This window comes from Phaethon aethereus, assembly GCF_964289735.1.
Source record: "Phaethon aethereus genome assembly, chromosome: 13".
In the NCBI taxonomy this organism is placed as follows: domain Eukaryota; kingdom Metazoa; phylum Chordata; class Aves; order Phaethontiformes; family Phaethontidae; genus Phaethon; species Phaethon aethereus.
In genome coordinates this window covers 3064688-3076173 of record NC_138589.1, presented here as the reverse complement: position 1 = coordinate 3076173, position 11486 = coordinate 3064688, and the positions used below count along the sequence as shown (strand labels likewise).

Below are 11486 nucleotides of genomic sequence, written 5' to 3'. Positions count from 1 at the left end.
ACCTAGCTTTCCAAAATGAGAAATGATCTTTTTCTGAAAGACTGTATTCTCTGTAGAATAACTGAAAAGCTTATGCTGAATTTCAAAAAGCTCATGTTTATTGTGGTAAAAATAGCTTTTAACTTCTCTGGATTAGTGACAGTATAGTTGAAATCCTTGGAAAACTAAAGTCGTCATTATTTGACTTGGTGGGATTCCTGCAGGAATGGCAAAAAACTTTGGCTCGCTGGTCATTAAATATCTACATAACGATGTAGATTAGTTTTGTGGATTCCCCTCTAATGACACCTTAGTCTCCAAGATAATTATGATGTGCATTTTGTTGTTGTTATTTACTTGTTCAGACTGGGAACTCTCTATTTTCTGGAAAATAAAGAAAGAAGGTTCAGGAGCTAAACTAGCACTTATCAAAAAAACCCTGTATTGATGGAATGGTACATATTTGAAAATGCAGCTAGGAGATTTCCAGCCTTTGGGCAGAAGTCTTGAGTGAGGTTTGCTCTACTTATCAGTAAATTCCCAAGTTGATTTCAAAAGTACGAAGTGTTCATGATAATTATGACAATTCTCTACGCAGTATGGGCAGAAATGAACTTTTCGTTAACAAGCTGCAACACTTCAGTTACTGTAGTCAGAGGGTTACCAAAGTTGCCAGCTGTTTTGGAGGAACATGTGTGGAAGAGAAAGATAAGGGTTTTCTCCCCTTTTTTTGTGGTGTATAATCAGGGAATCATCCTTTGGTTTTGGGGGCAGGAGGAGAAAAAGATAAGTAGGCCTGTCCTGAGTATGGAAGTGTAATGTGGTGGTCTGCAATGCAAGGATAGTGCTTTAGATGAACCTGGGTTTGTGGGCTGTAGAAAGTCATGGGGGTTTTTGTCAAAACAACAAAAAAAAGGCAAGTAATTTGAAACTTAATTGTTTTAACAGGTAGACTCCAGGACCTAAATGCTTCCGGACAGGAAGATGTATGCGTTATTAACCAGACCCCAAAATAAGAGTGGGTTTAAGCCACTGCCTGTCGTGATCATAGGTAAGCTTTCCCCTGCCAGCATTACTGTGTTCTCTCGTGCTGTTGTTGCTTTGGACTTGCTGTCTTCAGCTTTTGTTCCACCTGTTCTTACTCAAACCAGAAATGTCTGACCACTGTTTCTGCATCCTTTCACTGACAGCCAAACTTTCTCTAGTACTAAGAGAAAGACCACTAAGAGTTGTGGGAAGTAGGGAACCAGGTATTTGACAAACTAAAACACATAACTCTTAACAGTAAACTTGGTAACCTTTGGGGCATCAGTTCAGCTGGGCCTAGTTTTTCTCTGTTGGATATTTAGAAGGGTTTGAAACCTCTTCATGACAGATAATCAACTTGCTGTGAAGTGATTATCTATAATGCTTGAATTGGAGGTGGGTTTGTGTGATCTTTTTTCCCCATCGTGTGTGTTTAGAAAGTGCTCCAGATGCTGTTAAAGTTTCTTGAGAATTTTCACAAGTGCAAGTCAGCTACACTGATTTCGTACAGACTTAATAGAATGGTAAAAAGATATGGGTTTTCTACCAGTTTAGAAAACAGGTTATATAGTAACTGTCTTGTCTCCCTTGCAAGAGGGGAGCTTTGCAATGTGAGGTGATTCTTGGAGCAAAGCACAGGTAGTGATGTCAGTGCCTTCCCCTCTGTGACTGATCACGAGCTGTGCTCAAGCACAGGTGTTGGACGCCGTTCATCTGAGCATGTGTTTAAATGTCTTTGTAGAGCTGGGTTCCTTCCTTATCTGTCATCTAATTTATAGCACTCGAGAGAGCTAGTCCAAAGTTAGTGCACCACATAAATCACGCTTGATCCTTGCTAACTGAGTTTGACAAGGACGCTGCTGGCAGCAGGTTCTAGTCTGAGAGTGCCTTTGAACTGCCCAGTTCTACAAGTCTTTAGGTGGGAGGGATGATATTTTGGCACATCCCTAGTGCACCTATACAGGGATCCAGTGTGGAGATGTCACTAAAGCCTCAGAAGTGTGAAGATGCACACTCTGAGGAGGCTGTTGGACTGAAGCAGCTCAGCTGTTTCACTGCAGCTGGACATTGCACACAGGTTCCAGCTACTTCCCCAGGCCCTGCTCCAGGAAGGCTGTGGGCTCCCTCCGCTGTGCTGGCAGCCTGATGAAAGCAGTTGCTTTCTAGAATAGTTTGAGCCCTAGAGGCATCTGTACTTGTGACCATCCGTATCAAACTTGGACGTGGTTCAGAGTAAATCCTCTGCATGCGTTGCTGAGTGGTATGCCCTCAGGTGATGAGGTTTGACTTAGGTGCCTCCTTGTACTTTCTAAGCAAAGAAGTAATCTGAAAAGTGTTATATTTTACTATAGTTGTAGTTTAGTTTGCTTTTAATTTTTGCTGCTGTTGGTTTTGGGTAACTTTCCTGCAAGTGGAATATTCCAAACACTGACCTTCAGATGCTGGTCCTTGCTCAGCACAGCAGACTTTGGCCCCAGTTGTCGCACATACTGCCCTTCACATGGTGCAGCTCACTGTTAGCTTTACAGCCTGAGCCTCCCTCCCTCTCAAATCCCCAAGAAGCAGCCTTTGCTCCAGTTGCTTGCACATGCAGCACGGGCACTGTGTCAACACAGGCTGCTGTGTCACTTCAGCTCTCCTCCCCTACATCGTCACTGCATTATGTAATGGTGGTTAGTCACATACTAGTGAGCAGCAAAGCCTGAGCAGCCAGAGAGGCTGACACCTGGTTATGCAGACACTGTAACACATTAAACATGCTGGAGAACAGCCATGTGAAAACTTTCCACCGGCTACTCTCACCAGCCTTTGGAGTCACATATATCAAGTTTTTCCACTGGCTGTTGGGGTGGTCAGCAGGAGTTCAGTCATCCAGCAATTCCGTTAGAAGTGCTGTATTCTGAGGGGGTTGTCTTGGCATGGCAGAGAGACTTTTTTCCTTAACACACTGCCTGCAGTACCATGGTAGGGCTGGTTCCCATCTGAAAGTATCCTCAAGACCTGTTAGTCAAAACTGCTGTTGCCAGATATCCCTTATTAGATGGGATGTCTTCCTGAGCAGAGCTGTTTCCCCTTCACTTCAATAGTCAGTCTCTTTTCTGGATTTACTCTGTATCCTGTGCACAATGAACTACTCTGCAGTCGTGTGAAATGTGCATCCAGGAGAGCTGAGGCACCCAGTCAGTATGTGACCAGTTTCTAAACCTTTGAAGAAGTTAATGAGCAATAACTCAATTCATCAGCATGCTAGAGATTTTGAGCTTCAGGTGAGGTTAACCTCTGGCTTGTTTAACCCAGTGTCTTTTCAGTAAGTTCTGAGGACGTTGCAATGCAAATAGATGCAGCTGAGGAAGGGAAGGGGACATATGAGTGTAAAATGACTTCCCCAACTCCATCCAATAGGTCAGTGGCCAACCTGGAATAGAAAGTCTGCTGTATCTACAACAGTGTCATATCCTTTGAATCAGTCTGGATATTAGAAACACTTCTCAAAGGGCTGCTCTACCTGCAGCAGTATAAATACTTCTCCATTGTGTCTTTTTAGGGAATGGACCTTCAGGAATCTGTCTCTCCTATTTGCTCTCAGGCTACATCCCTTACTTCAAAAGAGACTCTCTTCATCCTCATCCCATTCTTCAGAGGAAACTGGAAGAGGCGCCAGATATCTCCATTTTGGACCAGGTTTGTGTAAAGAGAAGCAGTATAACATCACAGTAAAGCATCCTAAGCAGTATATTATAAGTGATAACCTCATTTGAATTTTCAAAGTACACCGACAGAATGAGCCTTAAGCAAAGAACTTCTAGTTGTCTAGATCTCCCTTGCATTGCTACCAAGTTCCTTGACGTAGTCCTTGGGTAATAACAGAGTCTGTATGCTGGTAAATGAGCTTCCCAGAACACCAAAACCACTGGTTTGGAAATACTGGAGTAACAAACAGTAGTCTGCCTGGCAGGACATGCATTTTAAGCATCTGATCTGCCTCTCCTTTAGGATTTGGAGTATCTGTCTGAAGGCTTGGAGGGACGATCTCACAGCCCTGTGGCTCTTCTATTTGATACTCTTCAGCGTCCAGACACAGACTTTGGTGGAACAGCAGAATCTGTCCTCACTTGGTGGCATGAGACCGACAGAGCCATCCCCCACCTGGTCCTTGGCAGAAACGCTCCTGGAGGTGCCTGGCATGTACGTGAATTGAAGCCTAACTGCTTGGGTCTGCATGTTGTAAGATAGCCAAGTATGTTGACCGGAGAGGCAAAAGCTGCTTTAATATGCCAGTCAGCCATGTCTGATTTTTATGTCTATAAGACAAGCGAAAGTTTAAAAGGGAGAAAAGCATGAGAGGCATTTATATTTCCAGTCTACTGTTCTTTTTGGAGAACGTGGATGGTTTCATCGTGACAGCAGATCAGAGGAAATTGCTTGTTTCATGATCTGTGCCATATTGAAACATGACAAAATTGCATTTCACTTCTTACATTAAATAACTGAAAGTCATTTTACTGTGTTTCTTGTTCCAGTCCATCGAGGGCTCTATGGTTACCCTGAGCAGAGGGGAATGGATGGGACTCCCGGATCTCCCATTCAAGGACTGGCTAAAGCAAAAGAGAAGGTAAGATATTTATGGTGTGATTATTTGCAAACATCTGGAGGTTGTTTGGGAACCTGGAGTGGACTTCTTGAATATAGCTACCTATCTGTTATAGATGATTCTAGTGAGAGAAAGGATATTCTCCCACCTGTCCCCCCAGTAAAAGTCCATTTTGCATTCAGTGATTCAGGTAAAGTTGCAGTGCTGCTTGGAATGTGTCCTCAACACCCACTGGGGAGATGGATCACAGTGACCATGAGTTCTGAATAAAGCTTGGAAAAGGCATGGTCATCTGACTTGTGTCTACTGCTGTTGTCCCCAAGGACAAGTATAATAAGCTCCACTACTATGCAGTCTCTGAGGTGCTCTGGAGATGTGTATCAATTAATCTTAAAAGGTCCGGGAGTTAAAAATGGAATGGAAGCAAGATGTGGGAGGAAGGCATAAATGAACAACCATGTTCTTAGGGATGGGATTCATGCTAGAGAAAGCTGCCTCTGTCCAACAGCATGTGGACCCGAGTGTTAGCTCTGTATACCAGGAATAACTTTGCTGAAGTCGGGGAAACTAGATAAGTCTTCTCTGGTAGTGCTGGGATGGATGGCTCTAGGATACGTTCAGTGGAAGAGGGGAAAAATTCCAGTCTCTTACTTAACTCCTGCTTGACCTTTGTACAGAGGCCTCAGAAACAATAGAGCCACAGCAGAAGACATTGCTCAATATTACCAACACTATGTGATGAAGAAAGGACTGCAGAAGAATTTCAGATGTGGTACTGTTGTGACCTCTGTGAGGAAAGTGAGTGCAGAGAACATCTCCAACCACTCACAGAAAGATCTGCACGAGAATAGTGACTCACTCTGGAACTTCAACGAGAAAAGTACGGAGGTCTTTCAGGTGGATGGATTTTTCAAAACTGTGAAAGGTGATAAAGAGCCCTTCTCCGTCTATGCAGAGAATGTGGTCTTAGCTACAGGAACATACGATAGTCCTACTTGGCTTGGGGTCAAGGGAGAGAACCTTTCTTATGTCCATCATCAGCTGTCTGCCCTAGAGGAAGCAGTGAAGAACAGCAGCATTGGCATCATGTCTGATCCAGTCTTGATTGTAGGTGCTGGTCTGACAGCTGCTGATGCAATTCTCTTTGCTCACCACTGCAATATTCCAGTAATCCATGTTTTTCGGAGACGAGTCAGTGATCCAGGTCTTATTTTTAACCAGCTCCCCAAAATGATGTACCCTGAATACCACAAAGTCCATCAGATGATGAAAGAACAGTCAGCTGCTTGTGCTGGGCCCTATGACTGTTACGTTAGCCTTCCTGAACATCATGTGCTATCCTTTGGCAAGGACAAGAAATGTATCTTTCAAGACAAGAATGGCTACCAGAAAGTTTATAAAATTTCCATGGCTCTTGTTCTAACTGGCTCAAATCCCAACCTCTCCTTTCTGCGAAATAATGGCATTGACTTGGCAATGGACAGTGACCAACCAGTCAATCCAAAGAGGAATCCCATAGATGTTGACCCATTCACCTATGAATGCACTCAGGAGAAAGGGCTTTATGCTCTAGGACCTCTAGCTGGAGATAACTTTGTACGCTTTGTACAGGGAGGGGCTCTGGCTGTTGCCAGCTCTCTGTTAAAGAAAGCAAACAAAAATCCCCCCTAACAAAAAAAAAAATCCCTCTGCTGACTGTGTTCGAATGGGTTACTGCTGTTTTCTTAGAGAAGCAAGTCATCTGATTTGTACATCCTCAAATGTGAAGCCCACTCCAGGTATTCTCCAAGGTTCTGCAGAGAGTTACTAAGTTCTTGCTGAGTTATTTGAGAAGATTGTCACCAAATACAGAGTGGGTTTTACACATGGCAGTACCTTCAATCCCTGGGGATTCAGCTCCTTTCCTGCATAGCTGTGCGTGAAGGCCACAGGGGCTTTGAATCTTGTGCCTGGAAAAATAGAGGGCAAGAGAGTGATTGCTCTATGTAACACCTTCCAGGCTGCTGAAAATTGAATTGGGGAACAATCAATCTTAATTATTTTCAGACAGCAGGCTGACAGCCCTGTGTCTGTCAGTGTCTTACAGTGTTTTCCCATGAAACAAAGTAAGATGACATGGTTTTACTTGCCCCTGTGGCTCAGCTCTATGTTCTTATTGGACAAGAAATCACTGAAAGATGCCGCAGGTACCTCTCTGGCACATGAAGTGGTACTCTGCAAATAAAAACTGACACAAGGACAGTTAAAACTGTACTGTCTCACTGACACCAGGAAGAAGTAATATGTAATACCTTTTAAACAAGAGATTTCTGTGATGGTTTTTTTCTCCTTCTTGAGAGGGAATGGTACTGATTTACAAACACTTGGTTTGCCATCTTGCAGCTTTCTATTTCCTAAATCCTAAAACTGCGATGGCCAGATTCTTGGCAGCTGCTGTGGAGACAGCAGAACTAAAGGGGAGCTACTGGTCTGTCTTGTAACTGCCCAAGTACTGTATGGGGCTTCTGCTGCACAGAGTATTTCAGAAAGACACGATATGTTATATATTGTGTAAATTTCTAATGTGATTTTTTTTTTTTAAAGAATACTATTTGTCTAAAGGGGAGATGGCACAGTCACTTTTTGATAGTTTTATGCTATATATAATAATTTTTAATACTAGTTTTCTACAAGATTTTTATTGGCAAAATATTTTGTTACAGGCTTTCAGTCAGTGCTTTGAATGAGCTGGGGTGGGTGGGAATAATGCCTTATGTTGCAAACAGCATTCTCAGCAGGCCTACAGGGCCTTTCATATCTCTTGCAGGAGAAAAAAAATCAGAGTCATAGCTAATCTTATTTGATATAAAGACAGACTCTGCTCCCCGTGCTGCACTGAAACTCACTGACATGACAGGATGCTGCACGTGTCTCTGGAAAGCTGAGTATGTGGAGACAGTGGCTGTTTGTAAGTGAATCAGCCTCAAGCTGAGATGTAGAAGGAGCTTGTCTGTGGTGTTGCTGTATCGCACTTGAATATTTTTGCCATGTTCTTGTATGAAATTTTTCAATAAAGTGATTTCGGGTTTAGTCTGTGTTTTGCTTTTGAACTCTGACTTTGAATCTCTGACCTAGAGAAAAATCTAATGAACTGTTCATCAGCTTCCTGGCAAGCACCAGGGTGTGGTTTGTGCCTGCTGAATCCTGCATCTTTCCTATCCCTAGGAGCACAACACTATGGATTTGCTTTCTGTGTACCTTCCTCTATCCAGTAGGCTGGAGAACCCTTGGCGACTGCTTTGGCAGTGTGTGTCTCTTTTGAGCCTAAAACACAACAGCAAACCAAGCTATTTGCCAGGCATGTTCTTGCCTGGGGGATCTCGGGTCTGTTTCCTGTTACCTACTGTCTTCTCCTGTCTGGAAAAATCCCAAATCGGGGCCTAGTCCAGTAAGTCAATAAGACAGTTTAGATCAGAAGGGACAGTTGAAGGTTTCTGGTCCAACCCCACTAAAACAGGGCAAGCTTTGAAGTTACACCTGGTTTCTCAGTGCCTTGATGGGGAAAGCTTTGAGTATCTCCCAGGATGGAGATTGCACTATCAAAATGTAATGGCCCCATTCAACATCTGACCACCTTTGAGAATTGTGGAGTATTTTCTTCACTGGTTGAAGTGTCCCTATTGCAGCTTATCTACTGCGTTTTGGGTGGCGGGGGGTGGCAATTGTTTTGCTGTTTTGTTTTGGGGTTTTTTTACCCACTGCAGAGCTCTGAGCTCAATGTGTTTAAAACACCAGTCCTCACTCTTTGAAGGCTAAGACTGGAAGGCCCTCAGGATTTTGGAGGCACAGAGGGGTGGTGTGGGTGAGTTTCCTGCTCTCTGGAATTGCTTGCTGGTCAGAGGGGTTGGCAATGCCCCCAGGGTTCTCTTTGTTAGCATTGCTTTAAGTGAGGTGACAGTTGTTCCCCTGAATCGGTTATCCTGGCAATACAGGGATTCCTGAGTAAGGATAATGTGATCCTGTACCATCATATATGTGTTTGGTACTCCCCAGGAGACATGGGCTGGTACTCCTTTAATCTTGCCTTATGCTCTTTGAGAGGAGGTCCCAAGCAGTGCAGGATTATGCTGTCCCTCTCCTGCAACTGACCTTTACTAGGAAAAAAAAAAAAAATCAGTGATCAATGTTCACCTTTCTAAAAATACCGTTTTTGGCTAGGTCTCAAATTCCTGCATCAAAAGCAAACGCAGTAGAGAACAAAAGCCAAAGGGCATCTTAAAAAAACAAGGGGCATCAGAGTGTGCTGGGAATAAGGGCATAAGACTGGTGTCAAGTGAAATGCTGTTCTTCCCATCACTGAGGTCAAAGTCATAGTGTTCGTACTGATCATTCCTGTATCCCATATTGCGTTACAGTGATCTAATTTGCCGTGGACTGGGGAGCTCCGAACTAGGGCGGCAGCCTGTGCCTCTGTCAGGGCAACTTGGGTGACCGTGTTTTAAATAGCCGGCTTTCTTGCCCAAGAGGGCCGAGCTGATTGCCTGCCCTGTGGAGGATCAGAAAGGGAAGTGGTTTTTCACAACTGACACTTAGAAAATATCCTACTTTCTGCCCTGGAGGGATGTCAAAGCAGAGGATCTGAATAGCAGAAGTGGTGGTTTACTCATCAACAAGTCCTCGGGGCAAGGCTGCGCGGTGCTAATCCAAGTTGTTATTTAATTCTCCGTATCCAGGGAGGCAAATATGAATTATTGTTCCAAAACAATCGGCTGTGAGAGTCAACAGATACCAGCTTTGTTATGTGTGGAATTCACCCGCGCATTATAACCTTGACCTACAGCATGTGATGGGACCAGGAAAAAAAATTGTCTTTCCTTGGGCCTTCTGCACATCGAGCTCCACCTGTGGTAGTGATGCAGCTTTGTTGGGTGAGATGCTAAGCGCTTTCACCACTGCTTCCATTGCTGTTTCCACTGCTGCAATTTCCATTGCCATGAGGCCCAGCTGGGAGGTTGCCTCGGTGAGTTAGCTGGCTATTTAAAATTGGAGACAACTCAGCTTCATTTCTCTATCCCCCGCAAGTCCTTTGGTGTCTCTCCACGCTGCCCAGTGGGAACCTTCTGCAGACACGGTGACCAGAGCAGGTCAGTCAGGGAAGCCTCAAGCATCTCTTTGCTCTGCTCAATTCAGATAGAGCAGTTTGGGTTTTTTTTTATTCAGACCTCTGGCTGCTGCTGAGAGGTGATGTTTGTCACTCCACGTCAGGCACCCATTTTCTGTCCATCAGGGCTCCTCAGCCTTTTGGTTTCCTCCCTGAACTGATCAGTCCCCAGTTTGTGTCTTTGCAGAACAAGCTCCTCTGCTGGCACTTGCCGCAAACAGTGGAAAATCATGCACCCAGAACAGAAACGAGGATTTGAAGCTTACCAACAAGACAAAAAAATAGAATTGTGGGGGTTTTTTATTTTATTGTGCTAGGGAGTCCTTGTAGTCAAGGCTGATGTGTTTCAAATAAACATGCTTGTGGGTGCGGCAGAGCTGACTGTGCAAGTCTAAACTCGGGTAACTTCTATTACGCAATTAACGTACAAACTTACTCCTTCTACTTTTTGCTTTGGTGAAGGACTTACAAGGTGTCAGAGCATGTGCGATGTCAGCTTTCGCTTCTTAAATGAAGGGAAGGGTACCCTCTCTTTAAACAGAGCCATCTTCCACATATCAGCTGGATTGAAATTAATTCAGTAAAATAGCCTTGGGAACCCCTTTGGTGGTTCAGCATTCACTTTTTTGGGCCACACTTCTGTCTTTGAGTACAGAACTAAATCCAGCCACGTCTTGGCCAGACCACTCTATTTAAAAGGTCTACCGAGCATTACAATACATTGCAAGTCCGATGATTGCCTAAGTCTCCGCTTTATAAGGACCCTTAGGGAGCTGTCAGACTGTTGCAGGCTGCGGTGGCTTAAATTAACCTGCTCTCTTTGCAAAATACAGGTATTTGTGGGCAGGTCAGCAGCCCGCGCATCGCTGCTAACCGACAGCTCCTGTGGTTGTGCTAAGCTGCTTGGAATTGGGGGGCACCTGGGGGGTGGACGGTGGAGGGGGCATCTTCTAGCAGAAGGGGTTTCAAGCTGGAACCAAGCCTGGAGGCTCCAGGTAAAAACATCTGACTTCCAGGGCTCTGAAGCAAGCCACGAGGGTCAAAGCAAGCTCCCGGCTAGAGGGTGGCTAAGTGGCGAGTAAGAAAAGGGAGGGCAAATTTTTTTTGCTGGTGTTGGCTGGATCCTGCCTTCTGCCAGAGCCTGGAAAGCTGCACAGATCTGCTGTCCAGAAGGAGTTTCCTTTGCCATCCCTGTGGACCAAGCCCCGAGGGCCAGGAAAAAACCTGGATCCTCTGCTGTGCAGCTCAGAGACGGAGAGAGATTCTGCTCCGGCGTGGGAAGGAAAACGTCTTGATGGCATTTCTGCCTTTGGCGGTATGAATGTGCCCTTCTGCTCCCTGTGGGCACCCATATCGCAAAGCTCGGCTCAGAGAAGCAGCACCGAATAATATATCGATTTACAGGAGCCTGTCTGAGGAGGGGCAGAGCAGGCAGCTCTCATGAACTTTCTGCAAAGGAAGCAGAAGGGGTTTTGTTTTCCAGCCCAATTTTTGGTGGTTGCATTCATTTCTTGGAAGCACTGTTGACAGTTCCGCTTGATTTTATAGCTAAGCCACAGCAAGCTGGAAACGAGGGAAAGGAGAGGAATCCCGAGCCAGGCGGCACGCAGGCACGGGCAGCGCAGCCCTGCTCCGTAACGGGCATCACCGCCCGCCGGGAAACCCGATTTGGAAGGTGAAAGCACTATTTTTTTAAGTTATTTACCCCACAGGTGAATTTCCACATCTCGGGCTCACTGGAAGCGAAGG

At 44.9% G+C, this 11486-nt stretch overlaps 1 protein-coding gene across 1 annotated transcript; it reads left to right on the top strand.

Moving 5' to 3' along the window:
* Positions 1–945: 945 nt before the first annotated feature.
* OSGIN1 (oxidative stress induced growth inhibitor 1) lies at positions 946–6584 on the top strand (the record flags this gene model as incomplete). The annotated part of the gene is made up of 5 exons (XM_082005859.1): positions 946–1030; positions 3551–3687; positions 4000–4191; positions 4527–4618; positions 5275–6584. The coding sequence occupies 5 exons, from the start codon at positions 946–948 to the stop codon at positions 6266–6268; spliced, it is 1500 nt and encodes a 499-aa protein (XP_081861985.1). The 3' UTR covers positions 6269–6584.
* Between the last annotated feature and the right edge of the window lie 4902 nt (positions 6585–11486).